Raw genomic sequence first — 19,332 nt, forward strand, 5'->3', positions numbered from 1 at the left:
CCTTCAAAGTTTTCCTGGCAGCCACCTTTCTCACTGCTGTTCTCGCCCTGACTGAGGCTCGGGGGGCAGCTGGCCCTGAAGATTCTTTGCTCTTGGGAGCCGATTTTGTTGGAATCGGCTGGCTCTGCATCACAACCTTTTTGAAAGGTGGTGAGTTTTGCAGAAGAGAACCACCGGAGCTGGTGGGAGGAATTTGAAGAGGGAGCCATCATCATTGATAGGCTCTGGGCCATCTTGTTGCTGCAAAGAAACAGAGCAGGGTTATAAACATCACTGTAAACTATCACAAGGAAATTTGTGGGCAAGTGGTACCTGTTCTGCAGAAGTATCAGCTTCAGCATCAAGTTGCTTCAGCAACGGTCCTAGAGCTCTCCTGAAGGCATGGGTCTTCCACATGGTCCACCAGATCTCAAAGCCATCAGTTGAAGAGATGAAGGATAGATTGTGAGGTATTGGGATGATTAGAGCATCAAAAAAGGAGTAACATCTCTGGCTGGTGATAAAATCAGGCAAGTCAGCCCTGCTCTCAGATAGATGGTGGAGAAAAAGGTGAGGAGACACCTGCCCAAGACCGAATTGCCGGCCTACTACGACCGGCTGGTAAGATTCATAACCAGGTTTTATGATCCTGTTTGAGGTGCTCATGCCAACTGGGAGGAAGCAGGGATTGATCATGATGGAATATAACTGCCGAGTGTTGTCGTCATCGGCAAAGCTGTCTAACCTGAAGGAGACTGGATTTTCAAAAATTTCAGACTCCTGATAAGGAGATATAATTTTCAGACTCCTGATAAGGGTTAAACTCCTGATAACAAAATTTCCCGTTTTTGGTTTTGCTCAACTGTTCGATGCGGCTAAATAGAAGGAGATATAGTGGAGATTTAATGCCTGAGCAGTTTTCGAGGATGTGGTGCCAAAACTGTCAAATCGTGCAGAAGTTGAGAAGGCAAGGCGTCATGATGAAGAATACTGCGACGGTTCTGCTCTGCCACGACATGACCCTTCGAAGGAAAAACATAGTGGTTTTGAAATTATCATTACCAAAACCAGGGGGGCATGTGTTATCACCAGATTTTGGACAAATCAGGAGATGGGCCGTAATTGAGATGGGCTTGAAGTATATACATGTGGAGTGTCTCTGAAGCGGCCTTGCGCGAAGAGTTTGGGCTAGATTGCCCGTGTATCTGTAAATTATAGTAGATTGCATCTTAGTTTAGAATTAAAAGATAGAGTTTAACCCGTGCACGGTTAGGTGCACGCACGAATTAGAAAGTCCCTTGGACTATAAATATGTATCTAGGGTTATCGAGAAAAGAGGACAATCACGTTCACAACAAACACAAACCAGGCGCATCGCCACCCCTTGTTTCGAGGGTTTCTTCCGGGTAAGCATCATGCTGCCTAGATCGCATCTTGCGATCTAGGCAGCGTACGTTTATTCGTTTATCCTGTGTTGCTCGTGCTGAAGCGTTGTTGATGGCGAGTAACACTACTTATCGTAGATGTTTTGGGGCTTGCATTGGTGCTTTTCTTACACATATTTGCTTAGCTATGCCATCCCTCGATATCTAGCTGCCCTTATACCTATCTAGGTGTAAGGGCAGCACCTTGCTTGTTTGTCGTCTAGTAGATCCAATCTGTTATAGTTGCTCCTTGTTTTTCAAGGATTGGTTTAATATCCGTATGGTTAGGCCTTGCAAACGGGTTGAACGATCCGGTAGTCCTTAAGGTATAGTTTGTTAACCCTAAGAGGGATTGTTCCAGGAATTAACTTAATGTTGGTTTTTAGGCCTCTTTTAGGGTTAGCTTTCTACCACCTTTCGTGTCTATTAGGCTCAACTACGCGTAGGATGTTCCGATCATACAGTGAAAACCCTAAACTGTCGTGGATTGGCTTAACTTTATGTTGATCAAGCAGGAGCCCCATGTCATCGTAAACTCAACGTGAATCATGGGGCAATCGGCTCCTTGAGCCAATCCACAGGGTAACCTGAGAGCCGATCGGGCTCGTATTTAATGTTTACGTGTCTACCATGCAGGAGACTAATCGAAGCAATCCAACACCTTCCTGACCAGGTATAGGTCAGGTGGCACGCCCTTGCAACCGCCAGGACGTGTGCCGGCACTTTGCGGGACGACGTCGAGGGACCAGGCCCCACCCAGCAGTCTTGGCAGCCTCCCGGCTCTTCGTGTTGCTTAACCACTGCTCGCCGGTGGGTTTTGGCAGGCAACAGTTATCTCCCAAGAAGTGCTTTTCTTTAACGCCTTTCAGCTAGGTGCAGAAAGTGCAAATCAAGTATTATCAAGAGAAGAAGCATCAACATTATAATTTGTTCTAATAATAGAATCAAAAGGCAACTTCATTCTCTTTGTAGGGAAGTGTTCCATACCTTTCTTGAGAGGGAATTGATACTTAATATTTCCTTCTTTCATATCAATAATAGCTCCAACAGTTCGAAGAAAGGGTCTTCCCAAGACAATAGGACAAGATGCATTGCATTCAATATCCAAGACAACAAAATCAACGGGGACAAGGTTATTGTTAACCGTAATGCGAACATTATCAATCCTCCCCAAAGGTTTCTTTATAGAATTATCAGCAAGATTAACATCCAAATAACAATTTTTCAATGGTGGCAAGTCAAGCATATCATAAATTTTCTTAGGCATAACAGAAATACTTGCACCAAGATCACATAAAGCATTACAATCAAAGTCATTGATTTTCATCTTAATGATGGGCTCCCAACCATCTTCCAACTTCCTAGGAATAGAAGCTTCAAGTTTTAATTTCTCTTCTCTAGCTTTAATGAGAGCATTTGTAATATGTTTTGTAAATGCCAAATTTATAGCACTAGCATTAGGACTTCTAGCAAGTTTTTGTAAGAACTTAATAACTTCAGAGATATGAAAATCATCAAAATCTAAACCATTATGATCTACAGCAATGGGATCATTTTCCCAAATATTTTGAAAAATTTCAGCAGTTTTATCACAAACAGTTTCAGTAGTTTTAGCAGTTTCAGGCAGTTTTCCACGATTTGTACTAGGAGTAGAAACATTGCCAACACCAATTATTTTACCATTGATAGTAGGAGGTTTAGCAACATGTGAAGCATCAACAATACTAGTGGTGGTAATAGTCCAAACTTTAGTTATATTATTATCTTTAGCAAGTTTTTTTTCTTCTCTTTCCCACCTAGCATGCAATTCAGCATTCAATCTAATATTGTCATTAATTCGAACTTGGATGGCGTTTGCTGTAGCAGATTTTTTTTTTATCATTATCCTCAGGTTTAGCAGCTATTTTATTAATTAAAGAAGATTGTGATTCAGACATATATGAGATTCGATTTTCAGCATTTGAAAGTTTAGTTTGCAAACCAGAAATTTCCATATTCAAATTTTCAAGTTGATTTCCTATATTTTTCAACAAGGCAGATTGTTCATTTATAGTTTTAGTAAACAATTGATTTTGCTCATATTGTGATTGCATAAAGCTCTTAGTAGCTCTTTTAATTTCTAACATCTTTTCCTCACTAGGCAAAATAGATCTACCATAAGAATTACCACTATTAGAAGGATATGGCTTATAGTTGTTACCAAAATTATTCCTATAAGCATTGTTGTTGAAATTATTATTTTTAATGAAATTCACATCAACATGCTCTTCTTGAGCAACCAATGAAGCTAGAGGAACATTATTAGGATCAACATTAGATCTACCATTAACAAGCATAGACATAATCACATCAATCTTATTAACAAGCATAGACATGCTCTTCTTGAGCAACCAATGAAGGAGGAGGTTTCTTCAACAGAATTTACCTTCTTACCTTGTGGAGTCCTTTCCGTGTGCCATTCAGAGTAATTTATCATCATATCATCAAGAAGCTTTGTTGCGGCGCCTAAGGTGATGGACATAAAAGTACCTCCAGTAGCTGAATCCAATAGGTCCCGCGAATAAAAATTCAGTCCTGCATAAAAGGTTTGGATGATCATCCAAGTAGTTAGTCCATGGGTAGGGCAATTCTTTACCAAAGATTTCATTCTCTCCCATGCTTGAGCAACATGTTCATTATCCAATTGCTTAAAATTCATAATGCTACTTCTCAAAGATATAATCTTAGCAGGAGGATAATATTTACCAATAAAAGCATCTTTACATTTAGTCCATGAATCAATACTATTCTTAGGCAAAGAAAGCAACCAATCTTTAGCTCTTCCTCTTAAGGAGAAAGGAAACAGTTTCAGTTTTATAATATCACCATCTATATCCTTATACTTTTGCATTTCACAAAGTTCAACAAAATTATTAAGATGGGCTACATCATCAGTACTAACACCAGAAAATTGCTCTCTCATAACAAGATTCAGTAAAGCAGGTTTAATTTCATAAAATTCTGTTGTAGTAGCAAGTGGAGCAATAGGAGTACATATAAAATCATTATTATTTGTGCTAGTGAAATCACACAACTTAGTATTTTCAGGAGTATTCATTTTAGCAGTAATAAAAGTAAACTAAGCAAACAGAATAAAATAAAGTAAAAACAAGTAACTAATTTTTGTGTGTTTTTGATATAAAGCAAACAAGACAGAAAATAAAATAAAGTAAAGCAAGACAATAAACAAAGTAAAGAGATTGGATGTGGGAGACTCCCCTTGCAGCGTGTCTTGATCTCCCCGGCAACGGCGCCAGAAAAAGTAGCTGCTAGCGTGTAGAAGCTTCCTTGTGACGGTACAGCACACGTCCGTTGGGAACCCCAAGAGGAAGGTATGATGAGCACAACAGTAAGTTTTCCCTCAGTAAGAAACTAAGGTTTATCGAACCAGTAGGAGATGAAGGCCACGTGAAGGTTGTTGGTGGAGGAGTGTAGTGCGGCGCAACACCAGTGATTTCGGCGCCAACGTGGAACCTGCACAACACAATCAAAATACTTTGCCCCAACTTAACAGTGAGGTTGTTAATCTCACCGGCTTGCGGAAAACAAAGGATTAAACGTATGGTGTGGAGAATGATGTTTGTTTGCGAAGAACAACAAAGAACAGAGATTGCAGTAGATTGTATTTCAGATGTAAAAGAATGGACCGGGGTCCACAGTTCACTAGTGGTGTCTCTCCAATAAGATAAATAGCATGCTTGGATGAACAAATTACAGGTGGGCAATTGACAAATAAAGATTCATATACATATCATGATGATCACTATGAGATTTAATCAGGGCATTACGACAAAGAACATAGACCGCCATCCAGCATGCATCTATGCCTAAAAAGTCCACCTTCAGGTTAGCATCCGCACCCCCTCCGGTATTAAGTTGCAAACAACAGACAATTGCATTAAGTATGGTGCGTAATGTAATCAACACAAATATCCTTAGACAAAGCATTGATGTTTTATCCCTAGTGGCAACATCACATCCACAACCTTAGAACTTTCATCCATCTGTCCCGATTCAATGGAGGCATGAACCCACTATCCAGCATAAATACTCCCTCTTGCAGTTACAAGTATCAACTTGGCCAGAGCCTCTACTAGCAACGGAGAGCATGCAAGAACATAAACAACACATATATGATAGATTAATAATCAACTTGACATAGTATTCCATATTCATCGGATCCCACCAAACACAACATGTAGTATTACAAATAGATGATCTTGATCATGTTAGGCGGCTCACAAGATCTAAACATGATAGCACAAGAGGAGAAGACAACCATCTAGCTACTGCTATGGACCCATAGTCCAAGGATGAACTACTCACGCATCAGTCCGGAGGCGGGCATGGTGATGTAGAGCCCTCCGGTGATGATTCCCCTCTCCGGCAGGGTGCCGGAGGCGATCTCCTGAATCCCCCGAGATGGGATTGACGGCGGCGGCGTCTCTGGAACTTTTTCCGTATCGTGGCTCTCGGTACTAGGGTTTTCGCGACAGGGAGTTTAAGTAGGCGGAAGGGCAGAGTCGGAGGAGGCACGGGGCCCCACACCATAGGCCGGCGCGGGCCCCTCCTTGGCCGCGCCGCCCTATGGTTAGGGCGCCTCGTGGCCCCACTTCATATCCTCTTCGGTCTTCTGGAAGCTCCGTGGAAAAATAAGACCGTAGGCTTTTGTTTTGTCCAATTTCGAGAATATTTCCTGTGTAGGATTTCTGAAACCAAAAACAGCAGAAAATAGGAACTGGCGCTTCGGCATCTTGTTAATAGGTTAGTGCCGGAAAATGCATCAAAACATCATAAAGTGTGAACAAAACATGTAGGTATTGTCATAAAACTAGGATGGAACATAAGAAATTATAGATGCGTTGGAGACGTATCACACCACAACAAATTGTCAATGAATCTCGTCAGAAAACTGAAGTACACTTGGAGGATGCACCTCTAGATAGGCGAGAGATTTGTAATACCGTGAGTGATATAACGAAAAGTAAGAGAGTGAATTCCTTAGTTCTATTAGCCACCAAAGAGGATATGAGAGAATTTAGTGAGGATCCTATAGCTAGGCCTCTTGTGCTTAGAGCATCTCCACTCGTCCCCCCGACGAGGCCCCCAGGACGGCGATTTGTCATCCGGATGGACGAAAACGGCCCAGTTGCGCCCCCGGTTCCTCGTTTTCGTCCGGATTAGGCCTTTCATCCGTCCGGGGAGGCCCCCGGGAGCGCTCGGGGACTCCGGATGAGAGAAATTCGCGGGAAACGTTTGGTGGCCCCGACCTGTCGGCGACAATGGCATGGGTTTCTACGGCAATACCCTCGTCTTCCCGATCTACGGCACTACCCTTGTCTTCCCGATCTACGGCAAGACCATCGTCGAACGAAAGATTTGAACTCTCAACATAGTCAAATTATATATAGTTCGAATAAACATAATTATATATAGTTCGAATAAACATAAAAATTACATATAAAAACTTAAAAACAAATTTAAACTACTACTTCTTCCTAGATGGCCCCGCCTCATCGTCGTGGCGGCGACGCTTCCGGCTCGTCACCTCCTCGTCCGAGGAAGGTGAGTCCTTAGCGTCCTTCGTCTCTGCGTCCTCCTCCTCCTCCGCCTGCTCCTCGGCTTCTTCCTCGGCCTGCTCCGCGGCCGGCTCCTCGGGCTGCTCCTCGGCCGGCTCCACGGCCTGCTCCACGGCCTGCTCCTCGGCCTCTTCGTCCTCCTCCTCGTCGTCATCCCATTCGTCCTCGCTGGACGGCGGGGGGGAATCGTCGCTGTTGGACGATGCAGCTCGATCCCACCAATGGCGCCATCCTGGCGGCTTCCCCTCGCTGTCGGTGTCCGATGGCCAAGACCAGTCGCTCATGGTTGACAGAAGATGGTGAGGAGAGAATAGATGAATGGCGTCGGCCGTTCGAAACCGTATATGTAGTTCTCCCGACGAAGAGAGCGGCGGTTGCTCTTCCTCGGAGTTCATGCTCCATTACGGCGGTTGTCGCTTCGAGGCGACTTCGACCGTTCCCGACGAGGCGTTTGGGCTCTCCAGACCACTTCGCGGACCATTACGGCGGTTCAAAGCGACGAGGGCACTCCGACGGTTGCCCTTCCCGGCGACACCGTCGCTATGCACGCGGTGGGTGAAGGCGACCATGGGCTCGCCACTGGGAAAATGGGCCTCCCCAGGCCAAAAAATACATCCATCCGGCGCTAAATAGCGCTGGATTTCGGCCTGGGGAGCCCCAATGGCTGGGGATGCTCTTATGTACAAGGGTGAGGTTTTGGTTTCTAACGACATGACCCCTATTTCTCTTTGTGTTTCTAGTGTTTTGCAGGAATTCAGCGACGTGTTTCCGGAGGAGGTGCCAGCAGAATTGCCACCATTGCGTGGTATTGAGCATCAAATAGACTTGATCCCCGGTGCATCGCTACCCAATAGGACGCCATATAGGACGAACCCCGAAGAGACGAAGGAGATACAGAAGCAAGTACAAGTGCTACTCGACAAAGGTTATATCCTCATAAGTCTTAGTCCTTGTGATGTTCCTGTTATTCTTGTTCCTAAGAAAGATGGTACATGGCTCATGTGTGTAGATTGTAGAGCGATAAACAATATTACTATTCGATATCGTCATCCTATTCCCCGCTTAGAAGATATATGCTAGATAAATTGAGTGGTGCTTCTGTTTTCTCTAAAATTAATTTGCGTAGTGGTTATCATCAAATTAGGATGAAAGAGGGGGATGAATGGAAAACAGCCTTTAAAACAAAATTTGGTTTATATGAGTGGTTAGTAATGCCGTTTGGTTTAACTAATGCACCTAGCACTTTCATGAGACTGATGAACCATGTTTTGCGTGATTTTATTGGCAAGTTTGTGGTTGTATACTTTGATGACATATTAATCTACAGCCACAATGAATCTGATCATATTATACATATTCGACATGTTTTGCAAGTGTTGCGTGATAGTATACTCTATGATAATCTTGAAAAGTGCACATTTTGCAAAGACAAGATCATATTTCTGGGTTATGTTGTCTCTAAGCATGGAGTAGAAGTAGATGTGTCTAAAATTGACGCAATTCAAAATTGGCCTACTCCCATGAATGTGAGTCAAGTAAGAAGTTTTCATGGTCTTGCTGGGTTTTATAGAAGATTTGTGCCCAATTTTAGTACTATTGCTGCACCTTTGAATGAATTGACTAAAATGGTGTTGTCTTTGAGTGGGGCTCAACCCATGATCATGCTTTTGATGAACTGAAAAGATTGTTAACTTCTGCACTGTTGCTTGCACTTCCTGATTTCAATAAACAATTTGAGATTGAATGTGATGCTAGTGGTATTGGAATTGGTGGTGTGTTGATGCAAGAGGGTTGCCCAATTGCATATTTTTTTGAGAAACTTTCTGGTGCTAAGTTGAACTATCCAATATATGATAAAGAATTGTATGTTTTAATTAGAGTTCTTGAGGTTTGGCAACATCATTTGTGGCCAAAAGAATTTCTCATACATTCTGATCATGAAGCTTTAAAATATCTAAAAGCTCAATCTACATTGCATAGGCGTCTTGCTAAGTGGGTTGAGTTGATTGAGTCTTTTCCATACATTATTAAGCATAAGAAGGGAAAAGATAATATTGTTGCTGATGCTCTATCTAGGAAAAATATGCTATCAACTCAACTTGATGTTAAAATTACTGGATTAGAAGTACTATGTGATTTGTATGCCACTGATCATGATTTTCTTGAACCATATCGCTCTTGTGCTATTGGTAAAGCATGGGAGAAATATCACATACATGATGGATTCTTGTTTAGAGCTAACAAACTATGTGTTCCAGAATCGTCTGTGCATTTGCTCTTATTGCAGGAATCTCGTGCTGGAAGTTTGATGGGTCACTTTGGGCATGAGAAGACGCTACTCATGCTAGCTTACCACTTTTATTGGCCAAAGATGAGGCGGGATGTGGACAGGTATGTGAAGAGATGCATTACTTGCAACAAGTCCAAGTCCAAGCTGAAGCCTCACGGTTTGTATATTCCTTTGCCGGCACCTACTACATAATGGGAAGATATTAGTATGGATTTTGTGTTGGGTTTTCTGCGTACTAAAAGAGGCCATGATTCTATATTTGTGGTAGTGGATAGATTCTCTAAGATGTCACACTTTATTGCCTGCCACAAGAGCGACGATGCGTCGCATATTGCTAACCTGTTTTTCAGGGAGATTGTACGTTTACATGGAGTCCCGAAGACTATTGTTTCTGATCGTGACGTGAAGTTTATGAGCTACTTCTGGAAGACACTTTGGGGAAAGCTGGGGACAAAGCTACTTTTCAGTATTACTTGTCATCCCCAAACTGATGGGCAAACTGAGGTGGTGAATAGAACATTGTTACAACTTTTGAGATCCATGATCAAGAAGACCTGAAAGAGTGGGAAGATTGTTTGCCGCATGTGAAGTTTGCTTACAACAGGGTGGTACATTTTACCACAGAGTTGTGTCCCTTTGAGGTGGTGTATGGTTTCAAACCCATTACTCCACTTGACTTGTTGCCTCTACCCATACATGAGAGAGTCAATATGGAGGCATCAAAGAGGACAGATTTTGTACGGAAGATACATGTGAAAACTAAAGAGTTGATAGAGAAGAAAGGCAAGAACAATGTTGCAAGGGTGAACAAAAAGTGCAAGGAGATGTTGTTCAAGCCTGGTGATATGGTCTGCGTACATTTTCGCAAGGATAGTTCCCGAATCTACGGAAGTCCAAGTTGCTTCCTCGTGGTGTTGGTTCTTACAAAGTGATTGCCAAGATCAATGATAATGCATACTCTATAGATCTTCCAATTGATGAGTTTGGTGTCAGTAATTCTTTCAATGTGGCTGATTTGACACTATATGACGGAGAAGACCTTGGAGCGTCGAGTTCGACGCCTTTTGAGGGGGGGGAGATGATGAGGACATCCCTACTACACTACTACCTCCGTCATTACAAGATGAAGACGATGCTGCTGTGAAGCTCAAGTCCAATGAAGTCAGGATTGGACCCATTACAAGGGCTCGTGTGAAGCTACTCAAACAATAGGTGAACTTGTTCCTAAGTGATACTTTGATCGACGAGAACTTTATACTACCTAAGTCCTTTTACTTATGTATGATCAGGTATGAAGAAGGAGCAAGCATCGCACGAGGAGGAGAGGAGCAGCTGGACAAGAAGCTGGACGTGAAGCTGGACATGGAGCTGGCCATGAAGCTGGACATGAAGACATCCCAGGGAAGCGCGAGGGAGGAGAGGGAGGCATGCGCGAGGGAAGAAGACGAAGTCCAGGCCGGCGCCAGGCCCGGTCTGACCGGCCGCCACGCCGGCACACCTGGTCCCCAGCCCGGTCCAACCGGACGCCACGCTAGGTCAGCGCGGCTCCGACCGGATCATCAGCTGGTGCACACCGGGAAACATCCAGGGGCCCTGGACCCCTAGCCCGGTCACCACCCGGTGCCAGGCCCGGTTGAAACCGGCCTACCCGGTCCCAAACCCGGTCGACCGGCCCCCTGACCGGCCGTGTCCGAGTCTGTCTCGACCAGATCTGATCTGGGTCAGTTTTGAATGTATTTTCTCGAACCTTGGTTGTCCTGGACCCCTATATAAGTGCCCAGGATGCCCCCAAATTAGGTTTAGACCACGTTTAAGATAAACCCTACTTCATAGTTGATTGCTTTGCAACTCTATCGAATTCATACACCATATTGCATCGATTTGGTGTTTGTTACTAAAAGTCTTGTGTGATCTGCTGTATGGGAATTAGACGGTTGCAACTTACCGTTTCGTGGTCGGCGGCTACGTGCGCAAGTGTGTGGAGTTGCGAATATCTTGCAGAGGGTTGAGAGTTGTTGCATTAGCGACACGGATTGATCGAGAGACTACATCGGCATCATATAGTTATCTCCACCTCCTCTTCGTGTTATCTCCGTTGTGTTCATCGTGTGTTCATCACCACCACCATCGCTTACTGAGAAGATCGGGCAACCCCATATCACGCAGACAGCCTCCCGCAGCTGCAGCGTGGCCAGCTCGTTGCCAGCGACGAACTCGGCGAAATTGTCCGCAGCCTTGATACGTCTCCAACGTATCTATAATTTCTGATGTTCCATGCTAGTTTTATGACAATACCTACATGTTTTGCTCACACTTTATAATGATTTTATGCATTTTCCGGAACTAACCTATTAACAAGATGCCGAGGTGCCGGTTCTCGTTTTCTCGCTATTTTTGGTTCCGTAAAGGCTGTTCGGGCAATATTCTCGAATTCGACGAAACAAAAGCCAAACATCTTATTTCACCGAGACGGACCAGAACACCGAAGGGGAGCCGGAGAGGAGGCCCAGGGCCTCCAGACCACAGGGCGGCGCGGCCTAGGAGGGGGGCGCGCCCAGGTGTGGTGTGGGCCCCCAGGCACCCCCTTGCGCCGCCTCTTCGCCTATAAAATCCTTCGCGACGTAAAAACCCCACAACAATTGACGAAACTCCAGAAAGACTCCAGGGACGCCGCCGCCATCGCGAAACTCCGTTTCGGGGGACAGAAGTCTCTGTTCCGGCACGCCGCCGGGATGGGGAATTGCCCCCGGAATCCATCTCCATCGACATCACCGCCATCTTCATCGCCGCTGATGTCTCCCATGATGAGGAGGGAGTAGTTCTCCCCCGAGGCTGAGGGCTCTACCGGTAGCTATGTGGTTCATCTCTCTCTCCCATGTACTTCAATACAATGATCTCATGAGCTGCCTTACATGATTGAGATCTATATGATGAGCTTTGTAATCTAGATGTCGTTATGCTATTCAAGTGGATTTTACTTATGTGATCTCCGGAGACTCCTTGTCCCACGTGTGTAAAGGTGACAGTGTGTGCACCGTGTGGGTCTCTTAGGCTATATTTCACGGAATAATTGTTCACCGGGTTATGATTTGAGTTGGATGTCTCTATGAAATTGTGGTGTGTTAGTACCTCCTATGAATGCTCAAAGTGACAGCGTGGGGTGTTTATTAGTACTTGGGAATACATCTTTAAGGTTTGCTTTTGCAGCCCTACACGGTGAATTAGTGTTCGTTATCCAGCCGAGAGTAATTCGAATAACATAGTGAAGTGCTTATATTTATATTCAATTATGATTGCAATGTTGAGAGTGTCCACTAGTGAAAGTATGATCCCTAGGCCTTGTTTCTAAGCATTGAAACACCGTTTCCAACAAGTTCTGCTACATGTTTGCTTGCTGCCATATTTATTTCAGATTGTTATTACCACTCATATTCATCCATATCACTTGCATTTTACCATCTCTTCGCCGAACTAGTGCACCTATACATCTGACAAGTGTATTAGGTGTGTTGGGGACAAAAGAGACTTCTTGTATCCTAATTGCAGGGTTGCTTGAGAGGAATATCTTTGACCTCTACCTCCCGAGTTCGATAAACCTTGGGTGATCCACTTAAGGGAAACTTGCTGCTGTTCTACAAACCTCTGCTCTTGGAGGCCCAACACTGTCTACAGGAATAGAAGCGTGCGTAGACATCAAGCCTCTGGATGCCGAGTGGGTCGCCATTGAGGACGACGATCAACTCGAACTCCCACTCCCCCTAGGAAGACAACGACGTCGCAGGAGATGACGACCGTGCATGCCTTGCTGCTCTAGCAGGGTCGTGGCCGCGGCCCATGGAATGGCCCTCGACTCTTGAGATGGTGGCGGCTAGGGTTGGGGAGGGAGGCGCTAGGGTTTGTGTGTGAGGGACGATGCGGGAGCACCCCTCTTTATAGGCCGGAGGGAGGCGAGGGAGTGGTGGCGCTCATTAACGCCGGTACGGAGAGGTAGGCGCGACGAGACGCATCGATGGGCCTCTACGGAAACTGCACCGTCGTTGCGTGCCAATAACTTCCGTCGTGAGGTAGGCGACAGTTGGGTTAAATTACTTTCGTGTCAATGACGCGTCAGGCCTGCCACTCCCCACCTCGTTTCTCGCTCTGTCCGACGTGCCCAGAGTGTCCCTTGTGGACCAGGGTGGGCTCGAAACACCAAACACCGTATTGGGCTGCGCCTGACGGAAAGAGGCTTTGGGACGCGCGACTGGGAACGAAAAAATGTCCGAGACGCCCCAAAAACCTTTGGGGACGCGGCTGGAGATGCTCTAGGTGGGTTTTCAAAATTTTCGATGAATGATAGTTGTGTCGACCCTCGGTGATCTTTGAGTTGTTAACTTTTTGAATCATGTACGTTTTGCTCTAATAAATGGATGTGTATCTATTGATGCAGAGACCGGGTATCCCCATTTGGAACAAAATTATTAGTTAACCTTCAAGCATACATACATCATCAGGGATGACACACAAACACTGAAACCCACTGCTAAATTCGTCTAAATTAGATGGATTGGGTGTGCTTAATTCAGTTCACAGTGAGGAAAATCAGAGCAAGGCTGTGTCAGTTCTTGCAGAAGAAATAAACGTATATACTCCTTGGAGTGCTATGTTTTTGGTGGGAACAAACAAACACCGCAAGAAACAAGATCTTCTTCAGCTGCAATTTTAATTTATTACTATGATGATGTCTTGCGCAAAGCCTGAGCCACCAGCGCCAGTGAGGCGGACAGAATTGTCGTCAGAACAGCTCACTGATGCTCACGGTCTACCGGCGGCAGTGTGGCGGTGAGTTGAGGCTAGGCATTGAGCAACAGCAGATGCTCACAGTGATAGCGATGCAATGTGCTCCGATGTCCGATGGTCACGACAATGGAACGAAAGCAGTTGATGCTTCACAAGTTGGTCATAAATCATCAGTAGGCGAGATGGCCACTCCGATCAATCTCAATCGATTATTCTGTTCCTGGAAGAAACAATTCTTCAGGTCAGAGCTACTTTAGACTGCAAGCAGTTTCTAGCTACGCAAGCCTACAGCACGGCGGAGCCTACAGCCGCGGCCGCGCCGCAGCCGCCGCCTCGGCGCCGTAATCCTTGACCTTTCCCCACACGGCGGGCCACATGGCCTTCCTGATCTCGGCCACGACCTCCCCGTCCCAGCCCCTCGCGGCGAGCCCCTCGGCCGCCGCGACGGCCGCGGCCACCACGTCCTCGACGCCGCCGTCCGCGGCCGCGTCCACCACGCCCCGCCGCACCGCCTCCGCCGCGGTCATCTTGGCCCCCGCGAGGAGCATGTCCCGCCTGGTGGCGGCGTCGGGGACCTTCTGCCGGAGCAGCTCCGCGAAGTAGTCGACGATCTTGATGCCGGCGTCCACCTCGCTCATGTACAGGAACCCGCGGGAGGCGCGCATGACGACGGTGTCGTGGGCCAGGGCCAGCGCGCAGCCCGCGGCGGCGGCGTGGCCCGTGACGGCCGCGACGGTCGGCATGGGCAGCGCGAGCAGGTCGGCGAGGAGGCCCCGGAAGCCCTCGCTCATGGAGACTTGGAGGTGGAGCGGGACCGTGCGCGCCCAGGCCTGGTCGAACCCGTTGGAGAAGTACTTGCCCTCGCCGGCCAGGACCAGGGCGCCGGCGCCCGGGGAGGCGCGGGCGGCGGCCACGGCGGCGCGGAGGGCCGAGATGAGGGGGAGGCCCAGGCGGTGCTCGCCGGCGCCGGTGATGGTGATGAGGTGCACGCGGCCGCGCCGCTCCACGGTGCACAGGCTTCCTGTGTCCATTTGGGGATTCAGGGTCAATTCTCGGCTGGACTTCAGTAGTTGGCTAGTTTAGTGCTACTAATCACTTTTTTACGAGAGCTTCCCAGCAATTTCGTTTTGTCTGACCAGTGGATATGAAACTTTGTCACGAATGCTACTAATCACTTCTTTACTAGAGTTTGTCACGAATGGATCGTCTGTCATGACGCATCTGCCGGCTTACTTTGTAAAACTTTCACCTATTGAAAATGATAAAAACTGAACTGAATATGAACCTTCGCAACAAGAAACCTGCTTCGTTTTATTGAAATAAAACATGGAAAATCTCCTGCTTTAGCAACGACGGCGTTCATGGCATAGCAGAAACGAGCGCCAGGCCGAGGCGGTGCTGAGTTAAGAGTTGTCACGACATATTTGCCGGACTAGCATTATGAATCATCGAGACTGACTATGCAACTTTTGAAATGGAATCACATAAGCATGGAAATCTGCTGCTAGGATCACAATAAAAACGATGTTCTTGGATAAACGCTTCGTGAATTTCACTACAATGGTCAATTCTCAGAATTATTCCAACTGCAGAAGCGGGCATACGTATTTTATCTGATTAATAAGAACGGTTCCAACATTTCGTCACCTGGGATGTACACCTTCTTGGGAAGGAAGCAGTAATTTAAAAAAACTTAAGACTGACCAAACAAAAGCAGGTTATCTCATATATGCCAAACCATATGTCTATTGTCCAAAGAGGATAAAGCAGAAGTGAGCTCTTACTTAGACGAGAGTGCAGATCATCAACCAAAATCATCCAACTTCAGTACAGGCAAAAACTGACAAAGCATTTGGTTTCTAAGGAACATACATATCCAGCAACCAGGCCAACTTAATTAACTCAGGGTCTAACGAAAGCTGCGTTCTTCTCTTAGCCCGCATGGGACTTGTTGAGGATAATACCCTCATACTTGACCTGGAACCACTTCATTGCGTCCTCCTTGGTGACCCTCTGGTGGATGCCAATGCGGGCCTTGCACCTGCGGCGGCGGGAAACACGGTACCCAGCACGCTCCAGAACGACGAAGAAGTCCATACCATAGATACCAGTGGATGGGTCATACCTGATAAGCGCAACAAGGTCAGTTACTTTGTTATTAAAGAATAGCAAAATTTCAAGGAATAATGTTTGCGCAGCAGTCATAATGAGATGCCAGTGAGCAATCAGCAAATAACAAGAACCATGCACTGTGGCTACTTGATATGTGAACTTTAGTAGCCCAAATCAGTAGGCAAGGAAAGAACTAGCAGTGGCAATACAGTGCGTGTCCAAACAAAAATCAAACAGTGCAATACACACTACTAAACTGAATAGCATTAGTTATCCACCAGGATTCAATGCATTGTCAAATATTAATTATTAAAAGCGTAATAGGATACATTTGGTGGACAAATAAAGGGGATTTCATTGATAACAAGTAGCTGCATGATGATGATGGCCGAGTTGTTACCAATTGCCCATCTTGGATCTCATGTTTCAAACAGTTGTTAAATCTACAGCTAATTACAAGCCTTGGTTTTCATGTCCAAACAGTTGCAAAAGGTGCTCTGACGAATGGTAAACATGAAGTTACAGATGCACAACATGTGATTTCATCTACTTAACAATGAAATAGTATCTTCATAACAAGATAATAATCAGTGGAAGCAGCCAATGCGCCATACACAAAAAGTAACAGCATCAGATCGACTTACTTCATGCCAAGATCAATGTGCTCCTGGATACCGAACCCAAAGCATCCGGTGTCGCTGAAGTTCCTCCTGAGCAGCTCGTACTCCTTCACCTTGAGGCCACTATCCAGCAGCTGCATCGCCTTCTCGCCCCTGATCGTCACGTAGCACGCAATCTTCTCATTACGCCGGATACCGAAAGACCTCACAGTGTACCTCGCTGCAACAACACAATACCATGGCTGTCAGGCAATACCTAACAGAATAGGCTGACCGTGCTGGAACTGGGCATGGCCAAACAGAATTGGCTGGCTTTAAGAAACTAACCCTTGGAGAACACCGGTGACTGTCCGCTCAGCTGCTCCAGCACCTGCAAACAAATGAAATAGAGCAGTTACGCCAATGATTTGTGGTTAAGGTCTATTTCCAACACAACATATTCAGAGAAATCATGCTGACTGTTTGGTGCCACTCAGATTTTCTGTTTTGGACTGAAATATCATATAGGGGAAGGACATATGGTGCCACTCAGATTACACAAGTCAAGGTCAACCTGCAACTATCGGAAATGGAGCTGACAAGACTGACAACATCCAATCATTAGTTGTTACATGGTAAAAGCATTAGTATCGCTAGCTGATGCATATCCTAATAGCACACTATAACAGAGGCACTCCACCACAGATAGAATAGGTCAGTGCCGAGCACTGGCTAGATCATCATTGGCATACAATTCTACAAACTAAAGCTCTAGACTGAACAATCGATGCTGATCCCAGCCTCACAAAGCTAACAACCAACATACTGATAAATCTAGACGAACCTAATCTGAATCCCGCACGCGCGACCGCATCAACGAGGAGAGGAAGAGGACAAATAAGTAGGCGCGTATTTACTACCTTGGAGGCGCGGGTGAGCCGATCTCCGCTCTCGCCGACGGAGATGTTGAGGACGAGCTTCTGGACCTTGATGTCCCGCATGGGGTTCGCCTGCTTCTTCTCCGTCGACTGCGAGCGCAAGACACAAACAAAAACCACATCGTCAGAACAGCAGGAACCATGATTCGGGACATTGGAAGCGGAGCGAAAGAGTACTGCGCTTCTGGAGGACGGGAACTCACCATGGCGGCCGGATCTGGGGCGGCGGCGGCGGCGCGAGTGGGGAGGGAGGAGGGGTTTAGAGCGTGGCGCGGGGCGGCGGCGGCAGAGGCTTTGTAGGAGGAGACGGAAACCCTAGTGCGGAGATGGTTATATGCCTGCAATTACCTTCGTGCCCCCGTTGATAGCGTGGAATGGAGGGTGGTTTAGTAATTTTTAGGTATAATTTGGCTTTAGTTAGGGCAAAAATAATGTTCCGTCGCCGGGACTTGAACCCGGGTCTCTCGGGTGAGAGCCGAGTATCCTAACCACCTAGACTACGACGGAGGGTTGTGAAAATTTTCTGTGTAAACGCTATAATTTCATTCTGTGATAACTTCATATTTAGATTTCGCACATTAGCTCCATGTATATACTGTTCTTTAGCTGTTTACCATACGATCAGTGGCAATGAGTAAGGATTGTATTTCTATGGCCTCAAATCCCTAGGCAACTCAAAATAGTTAAAACTTTGTTTACGTTTCCTCAACAATGTTCTCTTTGGCAAACCCTAGAGTATTTGAAAGCCCTAGCAAGCTAAGCATAGGATACTTTTTTTCTTTCTCAAATAGCCATGAAAAAACATTTGATGTAAGCCGATGCGTCGCTAGCAAGCCTGGAAAATTCTCAGGTCCGAGGGACATTAGATTTGCCCATGCTCTCTCTCACTCGGTACTGCCTCCGTTCTGGAATTGTTGTCGGAACCGGTAGTTGGACTAAGTTGAATCGATGTGTTAGGTGGAGACAGACTTTTTTTCGGAATGGAGGAGTACAAAATGCAAAATTCTCGTCTTGAAATCTTGTAGGAATCAACGGCACATGACACTAATCTTACATGCTAAGTTTCTTACCTTTTTCCAAATATGCAGTAAAAGTTTGCATAATTATTATTAGTTATTTTCAACTTCCCCGCTTGTTGAAGGAAAATCATTTGTTGGCACATAGGTAGATTTTATGCATCTTAGGACATTCGAATGGTTTGTGTGGGCAGCATATTTTGCCAAGTTGAACGGAAATTGAGACAAAAGGTGAGTTTGGATCTCATATAACCCCCATTGCACTATATAAAAGACAAAAACAATATCAATGTGGGACATGGAAGGTATGGATCAAGAGGGTTGCATCCACACAACCGTGCAATTTGTTTCCCCATTTATATCTTCAAGTCACATATGTAATTGTTGGAGTTCCCTTATCTCATATGTTAAAATATTCTGCCTAATAAGTGCACAATGTGTAGCTAGTTACCTTTGAATTCTAAAGCATAATTGTTCTCACGGACATTGAAAGATTTCAGATTTCATGAGGGCTATGGCTTGGTAGGTTATATTCCTTTTGAAGTTCAATATAATATTTATGTTGAGAATTGCCTAT

General features: G+C 45.7%; 2 protein-coding genes and 1 non-coding gene across 3 annotated transcripts; all 3 read right to left on the reverse strand.

Annotated features, from left to right (window-relative positions):
* Positions 1-14,392: 14,392 nt before the first annotated feature.
* LOC124659824 (enoyl-CoA delta isomerase 2, peroxisomal-like) lies at positions 14,393-15,121 on the reverse strand. Its single transcript, XM_047197631.1, has one exon. The coding sequence runs from the start codon at positions 15,119-15,121 to the stop codon at positions 14,393-14,395; it is 729 nt and encodes a 242-aa protein (XP_047053587.1).
* Positions 15,122-15,894: 773 nt separating this feature from the next.
* LOC124660642 (60S ribosomal protein L11-like) lies at positions 15,895-18,032 on the reverse strand. Its single transcript, XM_047198474.1, has 5 exons — positions 17,943-18,032; positions 17,722-17,829; positions 17,150-17,192; positions 16,847-17,042; positions 15,895-16,215 (listed from the first exon to the last, which is right to left on the reverse strand). The coding sequence occupies exons 1-5, from the start codon at positions 17,943-17,945 to the stop codon at positions 16,023-16,025; spliced, it is 543 nt and encodes a 180-aa protein (XP_047054430.1). The 5' UTR covers positions 17,946-18,032; the 3' UTR covers positions 15,895-16,022.
* Positions 18,033-18,173: 141 nt separating this feature from the next.
* On the reverse strand, positions 18,174-18,246 carry TRNAE-CUC. Its single transcript has one exon. It is a non-coding gene; the product is annotated as a tRNA-Glu (tRNA).
* Between the last annotated feature and the right edge of the window lie 1,086 nt (positions 18,247-19,332).

The sequence above is a fragment of the Lolium rigidum genome, chromosome 6 (assembly GCF_022539505.1).
Source record: "Lolium rigidum isolate FL_2022 chromosome 6, APGP_CSIRO_Lrig_0.1, whole genome shotgun sequence".
In the NCBI taxonomy this organism is placed as follows: domain Eukaryota; kingdom Viridiplantae; phylum Streptophyta; class Magnoliopsida; order Poales; family Poaceae; genus Lolium; species Lolium rigidum.